Here is a 22144-nt window from a genome sequence, read left to right on the forward strand (position 1 = left end):
TACTTTGAACTTTAATCTTTGTGTCACCTTCACCATTACGATGCGTCACCGCATATCGAGATCTATTTAATGTTTCCTTTTCCCCGGAAGAAACATATTTTCTTCGCACTTCAAAATTTATTGAAATTACTATTTTTGAAACACAATATTTACGTATCTACATATTTGACAGATTCAACCTGCTTACATTTTGCTTACAACACGAACTGTTTTCGTGAAATGCTTACGATGTACGACTTTTGCGCACATACAACACGGAAAAATGTACAAATTTTAAAGGTGTTTTAAACGTGTCTTATAACTTGCCTCAAGGCTATCAGAGTGACGTATTTTGTGGAAATTTTTCACTGAATGGAGGAAAATAAAGATTCGTGACTTTGAGCAGGTCCACGACTGATGATTGGTACAATTAAACATTCAACAAATTCAAAAATCTAGAGTGGAGGACGCTAATTACAAACTTGAAACGGAACAACTTAATCACTTCATGGGAAAAAGAAAACACATTTCTTACAACTGCCACGGCTATAGGGACTGTTTCAAGAGAGACTGTATTTTGACTTCGGCTGGTTTATATTTAAGGTAAACATGATTTTTTTTTTCTTTTTACTGTTAGCCTAAGAAAGTCACAAGCTACATGTACAACTGTCATATTACGTGTAAATGAAACTTGTGTTTCGTATGGAAGCCGTATTGTGGCGTGGCTGAGTGGTTGGAGCGTTGGACTGGAAATCCGGTGATCTTGTATTCATTCAGTTTTTAAGTCCTCCATGCCACTTCGAAAAAAAAGCTGGTTAAGTTCTCGGTAGGTTATACGACAGCTCCTAGAATACGCTTGTAAAATAATCAACCGTTCATACCATATTTGTTTTTTTAAGCGTGTTTTGCAACGTTTCAGTGTTTGTTTACACTGGCCGTGAAACGCCTCGTTGGAGAGTGGTCAATTTAAATATTTAAATAAAAATTTTTTTAGCCGAAGTTTCGTCTTGTAAGCAGCAAAAAATAATCAACCGTTCATACCATATTTGTTTTTGTTTTTTTAAGCAAGTTTTGCAACATACGTTTCAGTGTTTGTTTACACTGGCCGTGAAACGCCTCGTTGGAGAGTGGTCAATTTAAATATTTAAATATAAATATTTTTAGCCGAAGTTTCATCCTGTCAGCAGCAAAAAGTAAACTCGAATGAGGCAGTTTACAAGCTAAAATTGCACCTTGAAGACGAACTTGACTTACTCTTTCAAGTCAGAGACGTAAAATGTTTTTTAGGAATGCTCGCTCTTGTATTTTGAATGGTCAATGGAAATCGGAATCTCTCCGGCCGAGTGCAGACCGTGATATAGGAATCCGAAACCTTCCGAGTTTGCACGAAGATTTATTGGCTGAAGAAAACAGCACTCATTCCATTGGCTTTTTGGTTTGTTTTGAAGTCTATGTCATTAGAGATTTATATGTTATATTTCTCATTTTAATGTTCCCGCAGCAATTTAAAACGCAATTTCATGATATCCGATCATCGCTAGCTTTCGGAAACATTTCTTGGTAATCTATCACAAACGCAAAAATATCAGTGACTTTAATTCCTGGCAAACACTCATTTGAATTCAAATCTATTCCGAGAAAATTATAAACTCAAACTCAAAATGCGTAAGACGTGATATCATAAGAAGGAAATTGGTTTAGCTCTGTCTAAACTTTGACACTATTTCATTGTACAGTGTAACGAACGAGACATATTACATTATTCCCATATTTAGCAGTGACAGTCGCATGCAATCATTTTGAGTTATTCCTTCCGTAATTATTCCAACCGAAGCAAACAGACACTAAAAATAAATCGTTATATTTATTCCACAATAAAATAATTTTGTTTGTAAAAGCTACCAAGACCAAAAAGACAGCCTTTGTTGCAGCTGGGCTAAATGTATGTACAAAATTTTAGAGTTGCTGATTTTTGCGAAATAGATTTTTTTTAAGGGAATTATTCTCGCGTAGTTGTTTTAAGAAATGGAAATTTTTTTTGTTTACAAAGAGGATTTATGTTTTAAAGGAATAAAAGAATTCGGTTGCAGAATATGACAGCTTTTCCTGCAAAGTCATCTGATGTCAGCAAAAAATTGTCAAATATAAATCACTTATTTCACTGATAAACTGTTCTTTTCACGTCGTGTCAGTTGATAACAGCGATGTTAACTCTCCGTGCAGAGGTTCACGTGTAGATTGTATATCAACTGCTTTAGTGGGAGATATCGGATTTGAAAAGGTGTGCGGACTGCTCGGCCTGGTTTTGGTTATATTACTGTATTTCGCTCTACAGATCAAATGAAAAACCACGATATTTATTTTGTTAAGTTTAAAGTGTGTCTAGGACTTCTGCTGTGTTCTTTTTGTCCTATCATGTAGGCGATTGATATTAAAGTTTGTTCCGTTTTAATATTTTTTTTCCAACTAACGAGATTATGAAGAATATTCGAACTCAAAATTGTGCCAAGTTATTGAATTTTACCCATTTTTAATTCATCTTTTGTCTTCCGTACAACTGAGCAAACATTTAATCCAACATGTATACTTTGTCCGGTTTGTTCTTGTGTTTTTAAAGGTGTACATGTTTACCAACGGGAGGCATCAACCAAATCAATATCTTGGTTTTGTTATGCAAAACGATACTTCGATAAAAAGCTATTGCGTTGGCGAGTTTTTAAAGGTTTTATCTTTTCGTTCATTGCTGACGTAATTCAGTTTGGACGGCTCATCACGAACAAGCTGAAAACAAACGGGATGTTTTGACGTGTATTTACCTCCAGATCCACGGATATTATTAAAGTTATCTGCACCCTTAAAGTCTCAAAGAACTCACGCGACCGCGGAGGGAACGATGTTTTAGCCATTCATTTCTCTACCACATAGACGACCGTTTAATTTACAGCAATGAGTTAGACCGAGAATAAAACAGGATACATTAGAAATGTAAGTACACGTTTATTTTTTTGTTAGAGACTTTATACATATTATTTTGGGCTTCGCACTTAGAGGTTTCAGTGATATCAAAGAAAGACCTGTACACCAACAAGTGATAACGAATCTGAATATTGTTTTAGATGTATCGTTTACGAATTGGTCTTCAATGTAGGTCGAAAACCTTTCAACTAACCGTGATCGAAAATAAAATTGAAAACATTGGAAGGTTGTTTACATTTAAGATATTTGCTACGAGTAAATAACCTTTTTCGACTTTGAAAACTGACAAATTTAATACAGCGATGGCACAAAATTAAATTTCCAAGAACTCGTAATTACATTGCATCTTTGTTCCACGAGCAGGAATTTCAGGAAACTTTGATCATAAACAAAAACCATTTCAGTTAACTCTGAGATATAAAACTAAAAACAGTGAAAGGCAGTCGAAAAGCAAACAACAGAGGGTTCAGTTTCTTGATATCCGCTCTACAATTTTAATGGGTTTCAGGACAGAAAATCCATTTTTACCTAACGTTTGATCAAAACACGTAAATAGATTGTAAAAATCGTCCGAGTACGTCACAACATGTTGTTCATTAGAGGAGATATTGTAATTCCTTAATTTTTATTCCTTTTTCTGCTCAAATACTCTTCCAAGAGAATTTCCAACTGTTATGCATTTTTGCAGTATTCGGACTACTAACTTGAACTGTAAAACATAAATTTGTCTTACACAGAACGTTGGGTTTAGACCTCGTGTGTCTTCACTGAATTTTCAATATGATAAATTAGATTAATGTCCCATGCTACGAAGCATCTAATTTCACCAGAAAACATCTTTAATATCATGGTTAAAATGTTCATTTTGTATTATTTATCTCACTTTAAACAATGTGTCAGTGTTATGTTATTTTTTTACACAAATTCCTGGACGCCTACTCCTCGTGTCTTAAGTTAAAAGCAACTCGCTAAAGGGATATTTGTTGCTACTGGATATATGAATCAGTTCCTCCACTTGCTCCACCTGCTCGGTCCTCACAATGTACGCTTTCTTATATTTTTGATACATTCATTGCTTTAAAGTAGTATTTTAGAAAACCATTACATTATTGACTGATGATCAATCATTCGGTCTGAAACCAACCGAAAATCAACGAAATGTTCGTTCTCTGAATGGCACCTAAGGATTTCCCATATATACAACCATACGTGCGACTAATGGCTCAACTGAGTTCGTTCGAATTCTCTGAATGACGCCTTAAGCCTGGTTCTCATATAATCGCCCCGATCGTTTCTAACGCATCGATCGTTTGCAAATGCTGAGACAATCGTAGGCGATCGAAGCGAGTGGAAGCGATCGGGGGTCTCGTATGATCATCCCGATCGCCTGGTATGAGCAAAGACCTACGAAAAACAATCACTTTAGTTCTAGATCAAACACAGTGGCAGCCTTCAATGAAAGAACAAAACTCGTGGCTTCCTTTTTTCTCAGTTATTGTTGTTTTACGGCGGAGAAGGGAAAGAGAAGCTAGAAGGATAGAACACTGGCAATCCAAGCGATCGTGATCGCCCCAATCGCCGCAGACGTTAGCGATATTCTCATATTATCGCCCAATCGCAAGAAAACTTTTTGAAGTGACAGAGGCGATAGAAACGATCGGGACGATTATATGAAAACTAGTCTTTAGGATTTCTCATATTCTCAGCCATATGTACGCGAGTTTTCCTCAAAAGAGATGATTCCACAAATGCACCTAATTATACATTTAAGGTGGCTCGTAATAATTTAGCTATCCCCGTCTTTGGAATTCTATTGCTGCTACACCAGTATTATTGAGGTTAAACTTTCAGAACATCCTTGCAAAGATTTTACTTATAAACAAATTGGAGTAACTTTGACGTCAAAATTCGTTGCCATGGCAACTACAAAAGTGGTCAAAAATAATTTGAGGCTAATTATTTTAAAACTAGACGATAAAATATTTTGTTTTTCACATATTTTTGTCCAAAAGGAAAACAGAAACGACCTGACAACTTTAAAAAAAAATCTGTCAGAAAAGTTCAGAGCCACCTTAAATTAATGCAAAAAACGTAGCTCCGAATCTGTTTGACAGGTTTCTTTAAAAATTTGCAAAAATGTTTATTTTGTCGGTTGGATAGAAATATGTGAAAACGAAGAACTTTCACCGAGTAGTTTTTGAGTAATCAGCCTCGGAACGTCCCAAAATAGTGTATCTTTATTAAACCTCATATGATGTTGCCACGGAAACAGATTTTGGCGTCACTTTGACCTCAAATTGTTCATTGATAAATCTTGTTTTATTAAGTTTGTGTTAAAAGACTTTCCTTAACGTTATTGGTGTAGCTGTGCTAGAATACCAAAGACGGGCATGTCTAATTTTGACTAAACTATTACTAGCCACCTTAAAGCAAGTTAGTCTTTATATGCTCGTGTGTCGCCAAAACAATTCCCATTATATCCTTTACACCAATAAAACGAGCGCTGGAAATGTTTTGTTGATATATTTCGGTTTTATTTAACAAACGTCCTCAGGGAAACGTTTTTTTAAAAAAAAATGCGACTCTTTGCTTTAATTTCCACTTCGATATAGATTTAAGTTTTCCCGTCGACAAAGATTTTAAAATTATCTTTTCACCGGAAGGAGTAATTTGTTTACTACAGCTTTGTACGAAAACATCTTGAAAAATAAAGATTAAAATCAGTTGACGCCTAAACGAGCTATATTGTGGCGCGAATGTGTATTGGCCTGTATTGCAAACATATGAAATTGTAACATAGAATTTTATGGTTAGTTTGCAGACTATGTTCCTTACTTGATGTTTTAGAGTATGAGATTTTGAGGTGAATTTTCATTCAAAGGGGAATGTTTTTGAGCACGTTAACTGCCGGTGGTTTGGCAAGATTTAGCACGGTTTTATTAATTTTGATATCCGTCTGATTGCTTTGATTTGTTTTTTTTGTCTTCAAGTCTGATATGGCCATTTGTTTATTATGGACAAACCCAGTAAAAGAGCCGCAGGATTAAAATAGAAATAGATCGTTATGATTGCGTAAAATCAGAATGAGACGAACTGCAATGGTTGAAAATTAAAGGTCTCTTCTTAGCCCAAGGAGAGAACTTTTGTGCCAAAAAAATGCGACAAGGCTATATCAGAGTACTCAAAAATGTTTGACTCGGTTCAAATCGGCCCCATGCCTTTATCTTGTTATACGAGACCGTACGCTTATAGGCATTGAAAATAAGAAAATGCGCGAGGAACTGACAGAATTAACGTTTTTATTTCTTGTAAGACAGAACAATCCTCACCTAAACTGCCAAACATGTTGTATAACATAAATCATCCACGCCAAAAATGTATTCATGTATATATTATTTCCACACTAAACAATTAGAAAGCATATAACAAGTGCTCAAATCTTGTTTTTATTTGGAAATTGTTTTAACTTCCGAGAATGCAAATTTGCTACATCAGATTGTGAGTATTGCGATATCGCTTTAGGGTGCTCAACTTGTTAACACCTTTTTTGTACGCTTTTACTCCTCATTCTCATCTTTTTATAAACTCTATTTCGACTAACAGCACCAAAGCATCAATTTGAAAAGGTGACTTTTGGCTCGGCTTGGATGAATATCTAAAAGAATGCTTTCGTGACTCAACTAATAGTACTGTCTACAAAGATAAAACGATGCCGCCGCGGGGCGGAACTAACGGCGTAGAACTCGTACAATTATTATTGGTGTGATCCACCACACCCTGGGCGCCACATTTATTTATAAATATGATATGAAACTATTTTAAAAAAGCCCTGAAGCTCACAGAAAGTCATTTGCAATTTTTTAATAACGGCGAGCAAGTCTCCAAGTCGTCAAAAAGATTGAAATCGTTTGATGTTTAAACCGGAGCAAACAGTGTCAAAATAGGGTTATAAAATTCTCAGCATATTTGTATACCATGAAATATCTAAATGCGATCTCAGTTGCTTAACATCATAGTGCACGCGGCACGCGACCGTTTTATGGTCTACACAAACAGAAGCAAAACACAGGGAAATATTTCTTGGGAGACATTTCTTACCAAAGGTGAGTTCATTGCTTGTAGTGTGCACTGGTATTACCGTTATAAAGCTTAAGTCAAATATGCAAATGAAGCTCTCCGTAAGCAAGTTAAGTGGCGATTACCTATAAATCGAGTTTTGGTTAATTTCATAGTTACGTGGGCTAACATACTTGATTCTTTGATCTGGCAAAACACTTTTATCCAAACCCCAAAACCACATCATAGAAAGAGGATTTCTTTTTATGACCAAGAAAAGAAAATCTCAGAGGTCAAGCCGAGATCGACAAAGTTCACAAAATGTTGCATTGACTGGTCAATTCTAAATGCAAGATTTGGAAACCATGCAAAATAAGTGTGTTTTATATGGAAATACTGTAAATTTTAAATGTTCTTTCTCAGCCATACATTCAGTGAATTTTTTACATGCAAAAAGTAAATAATATCCCATAACTTCAGAAAAGGCCTGTTTGTGGTGATTATGATGATATGTGCTTCGAATGTACTTCCGATGACGTAAGCACCACATGAACCATCGTGCCTTGCGATCGTCTGTATCTTATTACCGCCATCTTGTTTTGCCGAAGCATCAAACAAGTGAAAAAGCTAAATATTGGCTCCAATCTTGACGTAATTGCTCACGGCTATTTCAGTAATAGCAGTCTTTTTATATAAGTTTTAATCGCCTAGTTGGCGAGCAAAGCAAGTGTATTGTTAATAAATCTATCAATCAATCAATCAATGAATCAATTATTTAATAAATTCCGACCCGTGCGACGTGCCCATACATTGGACCCCGGGGGGTGGACTCGCATATGAAAGTGACGGGGATGCTCGTCGTTTCGCTTAGGGATGTAAATTTCGGATCTTTGGTCTCGCTTAGGGTGTTCCGGGGAAAACGCCAATATTGTTAGCCATAATGGTCTCGTTTAGGGTTACACACGAAGAAATATACAAATATAAATTCTATTCTTAGTTTTTTGGTATCTTTTAGGGGTCAAGAAAAGCTTGAGCCACACCCAGATTGATCTCTTTTAGGGGTTCTTTTCAAAATTTCCGACGAGCATCCCCGTCCGTTTCATATAGGAGTCCCCCCGGGCATTGGACTACATTGCTCTGTAATAGTATAAATCATTCGCAGCTTGAATATTGACGCCATAGATCAGAAATTTGGTGGACAGTATCTCTGTAACATTGGCTAAAAAACAACATTTTGGTTTTTGTTTTGTTTATTTATAGCCGAGTAATAAACAATTTTGTAAAGCGCATTCAAATGAAATCTTTAAATAATCAAAACAATTAGCTCTGTTAATTACCTACAAAGTTACAATAGCTCAGTTGGTGGAGAGCAGTTCTACAGGAGTACTGTACTGGCACTGTATTAAACACTAGAGAAATCAATGGCTACTTCAGAAAAAAACGTAATGATAAACAATTATGTTAAATGTGCTATGATTGTTTTCTAACTAGGTGGATAAATAAATAAGTATAGCCAGAAATAGCAATAGATTACTGATAGTTAAAATTATTGCAAAGAAACTTCTGCTCTGGATTACACTCTTAGATCGTTTATTGCCCCGCACGTATGTTATTCAAGGCAATCAGAACAATTGCACAAGCACAAGCGCAAGCACAAGCGCGATCACACGAAAAGGACAAATTTTGACCCTTGTGCTTGTACTTGCCGCAAAATGCAATGCGCTTAATAAATGCTTTTGCTAGCTTGAGTCGAAACCTTTTTCACGGAGAAATAAGAGCTGTTATCCTTGCGCTTGTGCTTGCGTCGCTAGTGAAAACCAGGCTTTAGTGAAGACACAACATTGAGTTGTGTAAGCGCGAAATGATAATGTTACAAATCACGTCAACCCGTCCGGCGCGAAACACGTCGGCTTAGAATGATGTTTTTACATCAGGGGGCCGTTAGGGGGGTCAGTTTGGCCATTCACTCTTTATCTTTTAAATATTTTCCCTTCAACACCAAGCAATTTGAAAAAAACATTTTCCTGGTTACCAAGTAAGAAATCATTAGTGTGTGTCAGCCCATGCATGTAAAGGTTTTAGCCTTTCACGAGCTTTTTAAACTTTTCATTGTCGTAAGGGACGGACCATTATTTTCTTGGGAGGGGGGGGGATGAAAATTTTCGTCTGCAAACTTTTTTTTAGTTTATGCACCTCTGCAAACTTTTTTCGAATTCTTACTATTTTTTATTATACGTATCGTTTTTGCAAACAATTTATTTGTCTTCCAGGCCCTGCAAACAATTTTTTCAATATTTTTCATCCCCCCCCCCCCCTCCAAAAAATAATGGTCCGTCCCTAATATGAGATCACGATAATCTTATTCGCAGATCTCCCAAATGCAGGGAGAGAGGGACTGGAATCGAGATTTTAAATCGGGATCAAGAATCGCCTCAACAAACTTCAATAATTGGTGTGTTATATTTGCAAATAAGAAATGTTTTGTGTAGGCGAAAGGCAAGGAAATTTCAAGGAGGAGTATATTAGAGGGCTGTTTGTAATATAAAGGATAATATAATGTTGCTCCTCACGTAGGTATTAAACATCCAGCTCCCTTTGTAATAATTGCACGCAATTTCCTCTGTGCCAATCAAACGATCTTGGCAGTCATTCAGTTTCTCTTTTCAATAAACTTCCCTTTCATTTAAATGTTAGCACTTTAGTTTACAGCCGAAAGCGAACAAAAACGTAATTTTAATGCTTTTTAAAAATTCAATTAGGTTTTCGACGTCGTTCATTAATAAAACAGGATACCCTAAAATATGTGCTTAACATACGTAGTCCAAATTTTAAAAAAAGCTCACAAAATTAAAAAGCTCTTTGGTAGTTCTTATTAGCAACGTGCACCGTTCTGAAGAAAGTTATGACGCCTTTAGATTGAAAGAAGTTCTATTATTAATTATGACAAGGCTCTTGAAATAATAACAGTTATTTGACGGGTTGACGTCACACTGCTAAGTTACAGGCAAATATCATTCAAAATATGTTGTCAGATTCCCCGATAAAACACTGAGAGATATCTCCCGACCAGTCCGCACCAGACCTTGGTGTTGTGGTCATTAATATCGATATCGACTAGAAAAACAGTGAAAGCCGCGATTCACTGCGAAGATAAATTGACGTAAAATTCCAAAGGTATGTTGTCTTTTAACAAATTGGTGTGTGCTAGTCATAGCTGATCGATATTTTTCAGACATGGCGGCAAAATTCGTGTTTTTCTCGTATATATTAATCGTCTTTTTACTTCTGTTTTGTTCATCCCTACTTTAACATTAAGTTAAGTCTTAAAACGTCAAAAAATCTACTGTAAACAGGCCTATATATATTTCTGCTCTGTTAGAACGTTGCTACTTTTACAGACTATTTAGAATACGGAGACCGTATATGATTTGGTGCTTGTTTTTCGGCCATTGTTGTTTTAAATATTGTCATGTAAGTTGTGTTTATCTTTGTTTTGGAGATATGATATGCTAAAAAAAGCTGAAGAATACGGTTTTCATAACAATCAATATCTTAAGTAAAAATGTTATGCAAAACTATATCAAATGAATTTTAAAAACAAGTAAGAATATATTTTTTGATTAAACTCAGAACCTAGCTAGATTTCCCAATAAGCTCGAACGATGTTATATGTCAAAATATTTGAGCATGAGAAATACTTTGTCAAACTTAAAAGGAAAGAAATGAGAATTCTTTAATCACTAATACATGGAGGAGAAATTTGAAGGAAAAGGCGGAGTCATTCTGTTTATAGTTGCATTGGGAAAACCATTTGCCGCTTTTGATCGCTCTTCCCAATAAATTTTCCGTGACAAATTCTGGACAAATAATGAAAAATATGACAACTCATTTGTTTATTAGGAAGTTTCACAAGTTATTCTATTGGCGCTTCTTTCAAAACTACATGCTCTGTGTAAATAATCTCCGCAAATTAAGCAAAATACCTGCGAACGTCATGACTAATTTAAAAGTTCCCATTAAAAAGGGATGAATCTTAATGATTATTTTAATGGCAGAATGTCAGGGTTTATTGAAAAGTTCCCTGGCGCGTATATATATAAAAAAAGCATATTAACATAACAAGAGAATTAGTGTCAGACCTTGGTTCAAAATAATAGAACAGTTCGTGGGGATTTACCCATAATTTTCAATGGGTACAAACATAACTCAAAAGAGAGTAGTTTAGAATGGAAAACCTATGTGAAATTATTTCCTAGAAATCGCTTACTTTCTGAGTTATTCATTCTCTGTAACACGCCTTCCAAAAGGTTAATTATGCGAAAATTTTAGGACTAGATAGAATCGGAGATAGAAGCGTGTTTTCCAGCCGCAGGAGTTCTCGCGTATTTTGACTAGGGTTTAGCGTTTTCTTTTAATTATTAACATTTCTGCAGGAAATTATGGATGATTTTTAACAAGCCTTGATCAAAAGCCTAATCGCTGACAGCTTTATTTAATATTTTATGGATGTCTGTTTTCATAATTCTCTTCGACGAAAAACTTGATTTTTAAACGTTCGTGACAACACAAGCAAAAACAAGTCAGATTACGGAAGTGTTTACGAATAGTAAAAACACTTTTGTTCCGTTTTAGACCGATGCAATTCAGTTAATTTTACAGCGGTTGTTCTCCATCTCCGATTTCATGATATAGCAGAGAGAAAAACTAACTAGATTGTTTAAGTTCAGGAAACGACGATTCGCAACGTAAAAAGGTTATCTTCGAATTGAAACTAAGGAAGCTCAAACTAAGAATAATGTAAAAACAATGGCAAAACGTTATAGAGGAAAATTTACAAACGCCGGTGAAAAGGCAGTTGAATTGATAATAACTTACGTTAAGGCTGGGATGAATGTGAATTTGAGTGAAATTTTAGGAGATTTAAAGAAACGAAAGGAGAAAGAAAATATATTGTTTTTAAAAAAACCACCAGATAGTTGACCCCCACGCAAGAGCACTGCAGATTGTCAGGGGACTGTTTTAATGTCCACCTACTAATTTTTAACTTCAAGTTCTAATTGTTCTAATTTTAAAATCACACTTCATTTTTTATATTTCTTATTTCTCCAGATTTTAATACTCCTTTGAGAAAACCGATCTCCTCCCAAAAATCCCCAAAATTCACCAAAAAATTCACAAAACACTGCAAAACATAGATTTGTGAAATGAGCAAAGTGTTTCTGGATTGCTTGAAACGCTAACGAAATATTTACATTAAACCCACATCGTTAGACGGTGGAAAAATGACTTTCAAGTGAACCCCCGCCTTAATTTTTTTTTCCAGGCGGGGGTTGGGAACTTCTAATAAACAAAAACAACTGATAAACTCGGAATTTGTGCACTAAGAGAGGATTTCTTGTCTTGCTTTAACTTAGAACATTATCTAATTTCATTATTTGCATAAAGCTAATATATTATCATTGCGTGTTCTCTGCCGGGAAAATATCAAAAAATAACAATAAATAATTAATGATAGGAAAATGACAGGGAAATATCTGGTACGTTTAGGGAGGTAAAGAAAAAAACTCTTACACACAGAAAGAAAAATCCAAAAAACTCTTGCATCACAGGGAGTATAACGAAAGAATTTCATTCAGAATGAAACCAACATTTGTTCAAAAATTGTTCGAGCCAATATTTTTGAAACACTAACATTTTCGTTGCAAAGTCCAATCTTAATTGAAAAAAAGACAATATTGGTTTAAAAACAAAATGTAAATTCACGCAAAGGTGCTGTTAAAACTGAGCATCAATATCAAAATACAATCTGTATGCAGCCATGTTATTGAGTTTGTAGCTTGACTACACAATAGCTTTATTACTGATGTACCTAAGCCACTGATGTAGTCGGATGCTATCACCTTAGGCTTTCGCAGACAGAAAAGAAAAACTTCCGTCTTTATTTATGCCAACAATTACGCTTCCAATACTTGTACAAACCCTGTACTAACAAAATAATAAGCACATCCAAGTGCATTATTTAGCTATAGTAAGGCGGGGTTTCACCTGAAGGTCGTTTTGTCAACGCTTAATATGGGTTTAACGGAAATAACTCGTTTGCTTTTCAAGAAATCTTAAAATGCTTTTACTATCCCATATATCCATGTTTAATGGTGTTTGTAAATGTTTGGGTGATTTTTGGGGATGTTGAGAGAAGATAGTTTTTCTCAACAGATTAGTTATAAAATTTAAAGAAATAAGAAATATTGGAGATTTAATGTTATTTTAAAATAGGGAACTCTTAGTTAAAAATTGGTAGACAGACACCAGACAGTCCCCTGACAACCTGGAGTGCTCTTGCATGGGGGTCAGCTGTCTGGTGATGTTTCAAAAAAATTTTCTTTCTTCAATCCTTTCTTTAAACCTCTTAGAATTTCATTCAAATTCAGGGTTAGCCTGTCGTTTTAAACTCAGCTTCTTCTCCTACCTCTTCTTTTTTTTGCTTGTAAAATGCCCAGGTGTTTTAATCACCCCGAAGCAACTCACGCGTATGAAACGCAATTCCAGACCTGTAATTCCTTTTTAAAATATTTAAAATTATTTGAAAGCAAGTAAATTACACAGATTTAAGATAATAGATAAATTTCTTAGGTTCATCTCCCCTGGTTCATCAACAGTCTTAACAGCTATAATTATTAGCTTTAACTTGAATGGTCACCCACTTGTGTTTCACTGATCCACCGAGTCCAAATGGACCACCTTCTCAAGCAAAGTACACTGCACTACAATTTATTTAAACGGTTACACACTAGCATACATGTTTATCCAAAGACTTCAAAGTTGGACCACATTAACTTCCACGGGGGGTGGGGGACTTCCAGGTGAAATGGATAGGGATGCTTGTTGGAAAATTTGAATTATACCCCTAAAAGAAGACCAATTTTGTAGTAAATAATAAAGATGGTAAATTTTAAGCTCGGTAATAAATAATGAAGATGAAGTTTTCAACATGACACGAGCATGGGACAAAGACAAATCATGCAGGACGCGTGTCATATATCAACCTAGTAAATGGCCCAGCTCACAACGAGTCTCACGTAGCTCAGTTGGTTAGAGCACCCAACTGGTATCTGGGAGGCCATGGGTTCGATTCCCGTCGGGGACTCAGAATTTTTTTTGTCCCATGCTCGTGTCATGTTGAAAACTTCATCTTCAAGAAGACCAATCTTTGCATGGCTCGAGCTTTTTTTACTCCTGAAAGATACCAGTTCACATGCCTGATCGATATAAACCGGCAACATAGTATTTTTGCTTTCTCACGTGCAAAAGAAACCTCGAAGGCTAAAAATATTGGCATTTTGTCCTGAACACCCTATTAAAGTGAGACAAAATCTGTAATCGACACCCCTAATTAAGCGAGACGACGAGCATCCCCGCCCCTTTGATATGGGAGTTTCCCCCTCCGGGATTAACTAGTGCTCCATAATTTTATTTTGATGGTCAAGTGCACTTAATACGCGAATTTGAACCAAATTTGTTCGCCTCTTGGAGTAAAAGAGTTAACTAGTGAAAATAAGTGTTGTTGTTATCCATGGACGGCTATGTCGATGCGCCAGAGCAAAAATCTTTCCAGTTATTGTTTTCAGGAATAACCAGATCACGTCAGACGGTTTGCTTAGGACGGAGGTCTCTGTGAAAGTAAATTATTACCCTCGTTGCTTTGCTGGAATATTTCATTACAAAGTTATTGTATGAAATTGATTGAATTTTCGTTCCTGTTCTCTGTTAATAAAAGAAACATTCTGAAGAACTAAATTACAAAGAAATGTTTCGCAAATAGACACGAGAATTATGTAATGTACTACAAAGTTGGGACTACTATATTAAAGTTAAGACAAAACGCTTTGTTTGCCAAATTCAATGCAGCGAGGCTCAAGTGATACGAAGAATGGGTTATCTTTTTGTAGCCTTTTGTGTCTTACTAGCGATTATGAAAATCATATCATCTAATATCATGAATAATCCGCTATAAACAATAGAGAGGCAGCTAAGAATTTCCAGAATAATCCAGAACCCATTTCGTAAATCTTGAGAACAGAAATAACAAGCCCTACAGATTTAACGACTTAGTTTTTCCCTTTGTTCGCAGCGGCCCATGATTATCGTTACGGAAAAAGTTCAGAAAATGGGGATTTATTCCCTAAAATTTTAAATCCCTGCTTTTCTCATAAACGACAGAATTGTAAGTTTGAGAAAACGAGCAGTGGCTTTTTTTAGTTAGAGCGCTTGTGACAGTTTGTCAGCTTGTGATATCGCACTTGTCGAGAATAAACGGACTGTTGTGTTTATGCATTGCGTGCCTATAAATGTTGTTCATCAACCCGTAAAGACCCGTAAAAAGTCGATATTTTTTCATTTTCCCTAGCTTCCTCAGACCTGTATTTCCCTTCAAAAGAACCAATCGCATGTGAGCGGATTACATATAAGACAGAAATAGCGCATTAGTCCAGCGTGGGTCCGTATCTTACCGGAAATATAAGGCATGCAGGTGTGATATCATCTTACCTGATGCAGTTATTCATTGGCTAAAGCATGACTGGGAGGGAATCGCTAATAACAGCACCAGGTGAAACAGGTTTACAAGCTCCGCGGAGTTAATAGCGAACGTTTCAAGCTACAAATTTTGATATCTGGGAACATTTTCCGTCTTTTTACGACGAAAGCGTGCCGGTTTTTTAAACTGAGTTTTTTCTGACGGGAAAAGAGCAAAATTAGGTGAGAATTCTAGTTTTGTTTTCTCAACTTCTTGTATTTAACCCTTGAGCTATGCTTGTAGGTTTATGTTAACTAAAGTCAAGTGTGCTATTTAACTTTTAAAGGCGGAAAAAATCCACTGTATACTCCTTCGACTATATTATCTATCCTTAGCAAAAACAGCATTTATTGGAAAACATTGGAAACGCAAATGTTAAGTTAAGAGGGTGCTTGGCTCTTGGGCTGTGCATTATTTTCACACTTCGCGTCCAGTCAAATGATGTCAGCTTCCCACATAAGATAAAACATATTCGAGGAACAAAACAAATTTTGAATCATAAAACCCCTGACAGCGTGCGCTGTATAGTGTAAAGGCAATTAATTTCTATCAGCTCATTTAGCTGGCACGTAGATGCAATTTCTGTCAAGTTTGCAAATCTCAATTTTTCACGTTGCGACGTTTCTGCATAATTTTACATAGCTCATCAATTTCAATATCGCCATCGAGTTAATCGGAAAGCGATGTTCGGGTATAACATGAAGTGCCGATAAATAGAATCGCTCTCATTTTCCCGCGCGCTATTTTCACGCTTGAGCGGGGAAGAATATCAGAAATCTCCGTTTTATGAAGCACCCGCTGTTCTCAAAGAGAGGTCAACAGTATTTAATTTATATAACCCTCATATTTCAGCGTCACTGTAGCTTGCAAAATCGAGACACTAGGAGATCTGAAAATTGAAACAAGCTACACAAAGCAAAGTCATGCAAGCAATTTTGAAGTTAGAAAAAATCCCACGAGCGCCCGTTTTATTTCAGTTCGCGCGGCGTTGTTTACTAAGAGACTTAATTAATTAGCCGCCACCTATGAATAAATGCAGCTTCTGAATATTAATCTTTTCTGTTTAAAGTATTTCGAGCGTTCGCCTTTTTTTTCTAAAAACCTGAAAGCTTATAATATTAACAGATTTTCAGTTCAACATGTCGAACAAGTGCGCAATTGAAAAAAGCCTACGCGCTTTGAAGTGCACTCAGATAAATTAGAATCGAATTCAGCCAAATATTGAGTATAGACACTTTGTCGTCATGGATATGTTAAAGAAAAATAATGCTCAAGTGTCACTGTCATTTTTATTTAATGGACGTAGCCAGCCGTACTCCTGCATGCCTGTTTTATTAGTACAGTTTAGTCTCATTGCAATGGGGACTGTTCTATTTACAGTTGCGTTCATTTCAGCAAAGTAAAAAGCTTTTGGGAAAGCAACTGCAATCAACAGTACTTTAAAAATATAAGTTAAAAAACGTTCTCTTTCCTTGTTTTGTTCTTAATAATATTTTGAGGAAGGAACTTATAAATTAATACCGGCCCTTTACTAAAACGTTTACAATTGCATACAATGTTTTTCTCATTTTGTTTTTAACTGGCAAATATTATCTTGTTATATGAGGTAAGCCCGAGAATTATGTCAAATACAAATTTCATTTTGAAGTAGTACTTTTACAGATTCAGTGAATATCTATAAAGCTACTAATTAAAAAAAAAACATGTCAAAAAAAACATTGTAATTGAAAATGTTTTGGAGGTTCGTTCAAAACAAGTGTATGTGCTTGTTTAGATCACCCCGCGTAGGAACATTCATCTCTAAAGTAAGCAGTCTCTATTCTTTAAACCCTTTAAAAGGAAACAGAAAGTGTTTAGATGTTCTTTAGCCTTCACAAAAACAATACATGTAGTTTAAAAGTGCTTTAACAGAGAGCAAAACTCCAGCTAGGTTTTCCCCGACATTTGTCGGTTAAAAGAAATAAATGTGTCACTACTTGCAAGAAATTTCACACCCCATGTGTCATGCACCCAACCCGAGGTTTTTCTAATACGCAACGGAGATAAGCGAAGGTTTACAAAGATCCGCCGCTGATTAAAATATTAAAGCTGTAACAATAGCTTTCTCGAGCAATCGTAAGGAACAGGAAGCTACGACCGAATAAACACGATGTAATTTTTTTGGTGGTCAGTTTTGATTCTCCTATCGGAAAGTACAAGCTTAAGAAATTGATTATTTAGCCTTGTTCTTTCATATAGGATGTTGCTACTTTCCTTTCTTCGCAGATAACACCAAACCCTTAAGCTATGATTGTAGAAGCGACATTAATTAAACAAGATTAAATTTGTTTAGGAGGATGTAGGTGGTCGTCGGATAAAAGCGGTTTAAAGCTGTTTAAATCCCATTGACTTTAATTCATTACTAACCGGCCAGCCCCCGGCGAGTAGAAATGTTACAGGGCTTATATATGCTCTCTCGTAGCACTTTAACCATTCCTCAACCGATTTTCGTCTAATATACACAGCATTTTAAAGCGATCTAACCCGTGGTTTAAACGAACATTAATGACTGCAAAGTACATTTGGGCGAGATTCTCTATAGTTCGTTTTCGCTTTCATAATATAAAAAAGAATTTCAGCTCAATTTTGTGTTTTTAAACTTGTCATAACCCTAATTTGTACCCCTGAATTTATTACTTTTGTTTTATACTTCTTTTGCCTCTTCCTCTCCGTTTAATTCTATTCCCAAAGATGAACTTAAGAATTTTGAGACAATTTAAAAAAAACTTAAGGCGGGGGTATACCTAAAGACCATTTTCCCGCCGCTTAACGTAGGTTTAACGGAAATATCTCGTTCGAGTTTCAAGCAATCCAAAAACTCTACGCTCAATACATAAAACTATGTTTTGGGATGTTTTGTAAATTTTTGGGTGGTTTTGGTTATGTTTGGGTGGAGATTTTCTCAAATAATTAGTGCAATTTAGAGAAATAAGAAATATTGAAAATTTAATGTAGTTTTAAAATTAGAATTTGAAGTTAAAATTTAGTAGATGGACACCAAAACAGTCTCCTGACGACCTAGACTTGCACCAAGTCGCCCTCGATTGGCGAGCGAAGCGACGACCGCGAGTGACGAAATCGCGAGAGGGCCACGAGAGGGCCCGAAATCGCGAGAGGGCCTTCGTACGCCACATACCTAAACCGCGCGTCGAAGGACTTTGAGAAAGTCTACTGACGACCTAGAGTGCTCTTGGATCGGATCAACTGTCTGGTGGTGGTTCGAAAATAATTTTCTTTCTTCTATCCCTTCTTTAAACCACTTAAAATTTTTATTCAAACTCATGTGTACCCCGCCTTAATATGTAGTCCCTCGCTTAATTAAGGCTCGGCTTTACATAAACTTTTGAATCTTCATAAACTTTCACTACTCCTTTTGACCTGCATTAGGCCATAATTTAAAAATGCGCGCCGTTTTTTAATTTCTTAATTTTTTACAACTTATTTGAATAGGAGTATTGTAGTTGGGCTTAATTCCACTCTCTGGATCGACTAGTAAGTTCTCGAAAACTCCCAAGAGAATACTTTTCGCTGTGGATGTTAAATACGTCACTCAAAGAAAATACGAACGTGTCAACACTTCCCCGAACGCTTGCGGTTAGATGTGAAGTGTTTGCTATAAAAAAGCTGACTTAACCGATCCTGTAAACAACATTACATAACAAATTGGAAACGTGACTAACACATATGAAACATTACATAACAAATTGAGAATGTGGTAGACGTTCAGAAACACGTTCAATAGCCGGAGCAAAAAGGTCAAGTAGATAATTAAAATTATTACCATTACAGTGATCCCGTGTTTAATTGCGTCAACTCAAACTAAAACACAAACGAAATTCTAATCCAAGCGCCACGAAACGACGAAGCTTTAACAATAGTGAAACTGACAACAATCAAAGTAAAAACGAAACGAAGTTATAAAAAGAGGAAACGATACCTACCGATTGTCCTTTCTCTTGCCTGAACAGTTAAAAACGCACCAACCCAACATAGTTGAAAATGCAGATAAGAACGCAAATTTGTACTGTACAACTCTTTCGCAACACAAAACTCAACGCACGTGTTTCTGAAAGGCGATCTATCAAAAGTGTCGCTAATATTCAACCTAAGGCACTGAATATCGTAACACGGGATTGCGTGGCTCACGCTAGAACACGAGTAAATAATCACTAGCGGTTACATCGTAAAACTCGCGGCCGATGTGCACATAAATTCAGGCCGTACTGTACTTCAAATTCTGATGCTTTAAAACATTACTATCATTTCATTCATCTGATGCAAAATAGTCGTTGTCTCAAGGAGACCTTTGATTTTTAATTATCTTTATGTTTGTTTTATTGACACTTTTTTCTTAGCAGGTCTACAAGCTCTACAGGAAAGGAAGCTTTGTCAAAATCTTCGTTCAGAGCTAACTGATGACAGAACGAATAACCTGATATTCTTTTAAGGACAAGTATCACCATGGTTACGGCCCCAGTTGTTGTCATTGTGTTCATGATCGTGTTAACAGTCCTTGGCAACACGACAATCTGTTACATTATCTACCGGGTCAGGCGGCTACACTGCCCTTCCTGCCTTTTCCTGGTCAATTTAGCCATAAATGACATTCTAGTCTCGATTTTTCTGTTGCCGTTCAGCATCGCATCGATAATTCACAATTCCCGCGTGGTGGGAAAGACTGGGTGTGACATCATTGGTTTCTTCCAACACGCCACAAGCACCGTGTCAGTATTGACACTGTTGTCAGTCAGCATGGACAGATATCTAGCCATTCTTATACCGCTCAAATACAAGGGCTGGGTGACGCGCAATAAGACGGTCTTATGTATACTTGGTATCTGGTCCTACGCACTGTTATCAGCCTGTTATCCACTCATAGGTTGGAGTAGCTACCAGTATTTCCCTGGTCTCTGGCTGTGTGAGTCCGATTACCATATTTCCATCAGTTTTACGTACTTTAAACTAGCCACGATGTATTTCCTTCCACTGGTTTCCATCATTTTTATTTACGCTAGTATACTGCGAGTTGCCTTAAGGCATTCCAGACAAATCGCGCGCGAAGTCAGGGCGCTGCGTCAAAGAGAAATGACTGCGGTACTTGAACCCGAGCTATCAATGCAAGTGTCAGCGGCAGTCATATCCGGACAATATTGCATGCGCAAGCCTCATTCTGCCTTGCGCGCAGATATTAAGACTGCGTTAACACTGGCTTCCATCGTTGGAGTGTTATTTATGTCCTGGACGCCATATATGGTAGTGAACCTCTGGTCTTTTCATTCAGGGCAGCATGCATCGGAATTGCTTCAGTCCATAGTGTCAGGCCTTTACTACGGCAACGGAGTTATAAATCCATATTTATACGGATATTTGAATAGAATTATAAAACGAGAATTTAAAACTATGTGGGCAAGTACTCGCACTTTCTTCGCACGGATTAGAACGAACAAAATTCATCCCGTAGTGACGACGTAACAGTAATCTTCTTTAAAGTGGAACCGAATTCTTTAAAAAAATAAAAAAGACATTCATTAGCTAAACTTTACCTTTTATTCGCGACCTCAACAACAATAAAATACATTCCCCCTTAAGGACGATGCCTCTTTTTCTTAGGGCGCACACGATCTGGGCACCACGAGATGGTCCCGTCAAAATTGAAACTAAGAGATGTTAAAGGGACTATATGTCACGGGGATTTCGTAAATTGTTTGGTCTTAACTGTTTTGAAATAAGTGGTAGGCAACCTAACCCAAGAAAAACATTGTCTTTGAACATTTAACATTAAGATATAACCTTTAAATAATAGGGGATAAAAATCAAACTTCGGCTATAAATATCATTTTTTTAGGGCGTGCGCAAGCAACTTGAAAACGTTGGCTAACGTTTTTAAATTGCAATTCATTTCCATCCGAGCCATCCGCAGTTAATAAAAATGGAGCATTATCATTTTTAGGTTTCCTACGACACAAATAATAAATTTGGGCTGTTCAAAAAATTTGTTAAAATCTGTGACATAGTCCCTTTAACCGTTCATGATGTAGTTTCATTTATTCGCGTTAGCCTATATTTGCAAGATTTACAACGCTAAACTCATTCCACCCACTATAAAAGACCGTACGAGAATTCGTAAATGATACAGTTCCTTTGTAGAAAATGGCGGAAAACAAGCGGAACCATCCCTTGTCCTGCAGAACGTGCGAACACTGAAAAAAGAGGCACTGTCCTTAATTGACGAATTCTCATATCCTTGAACAAATGGCATGTGTTCAAACACTTATAAAACGCCATGGACGAAAGTGGAAACGCGCAATTCAAGTATTGTTAGGCACGGAGGGAATCCTCTGTGGGCTCTGAATAGTAACTTACGATGAGGCCCTCATTTCGATTCATCCATTGTAAAACATATTTACCTCGCCGCGCCCCCTGTCCTTGCTTTTTTCTGCTTACCGTCTCTGCCGTCGATCCGCCGGATAGGGGGCCTGAAGTTAACTCAAATAACTCCGGAAATGACCTCTTCCTTTTTAA

At 36.6% G+C, this 22144-nt stretch overlaps 1 protein-coding gene across 8 annotated transcripts; it reads left to right on the plus strand.

The window, feature by feature from the left end:
- Positions 1 to 564: 564 nt before the first annotated feature.
- LOC144658490 (G-protein coupled receptor 161-like) lies at positions 565 to 21576 on the plus strand. 8 transcript variants are annotated; one of them, XM_078518910.1, is made up of 3 exons: positions 9969 to 10185; positions 15416 to 15765; positions 19981 to 21576. In XM_078518910.1, exon 3 carries the CDS (start codon positions 20084 to 20086, stop codon positions 21092 to 21094), a length of 1011 nt encoding a protein of 336 aa, XP_078375036.1. In that variant the 5' UTR covers positions 9969 to 10185; positions 15416 to 15765; positions 19981 to 20083; the 3' UTR covers positions 21095 to 21576. The 8 variants fall into 8 exon arrangements, with proteins under 8 accessions (XP_078375041.1, XP_078375038.1, XP_078375034.1 ...); XM_078518915.1 differs by lacking the exons at positions 9969 to 10185; positions 15416 to 15765 and adding an exon at positions 565 to 582 and having other exon boundaries at positions 19978 to 21576; XM_078518912.1 differs by lacking the exons at positions 9969 to 10185; positions 15416 to 15765 and adding an exon at positions 2617 to 2964 and having other exon boundaries at positions 19978 to 21576.
- The last annotated feature ends 568 nt before the right edge of the window (positions 21577 to 22144 follow it).

Source organism: Oculina patagonica, chromosome 6 (assembly GCF_052425735.1).
Source record: "Oculina patagonica isolate OP01 chromosome 6, crgOcupat, whole genome shotgun sequence".
NCBI lineage: Eukaryota > Metazoa > Cnidaria > Anthozoa > Scleractinia > Oculinidae > Oculina > Oculina patagonica.

What these genes read in the sequence shown, in the direction of transcription:
- LOC144658490 (XM_078518915.1), top strand. Translation starts at nt 20,084, where the DNA reads ATGGTTACGGCCCCAGTTGTTGTCATTGTGTTCATGATCGTGTTAACA.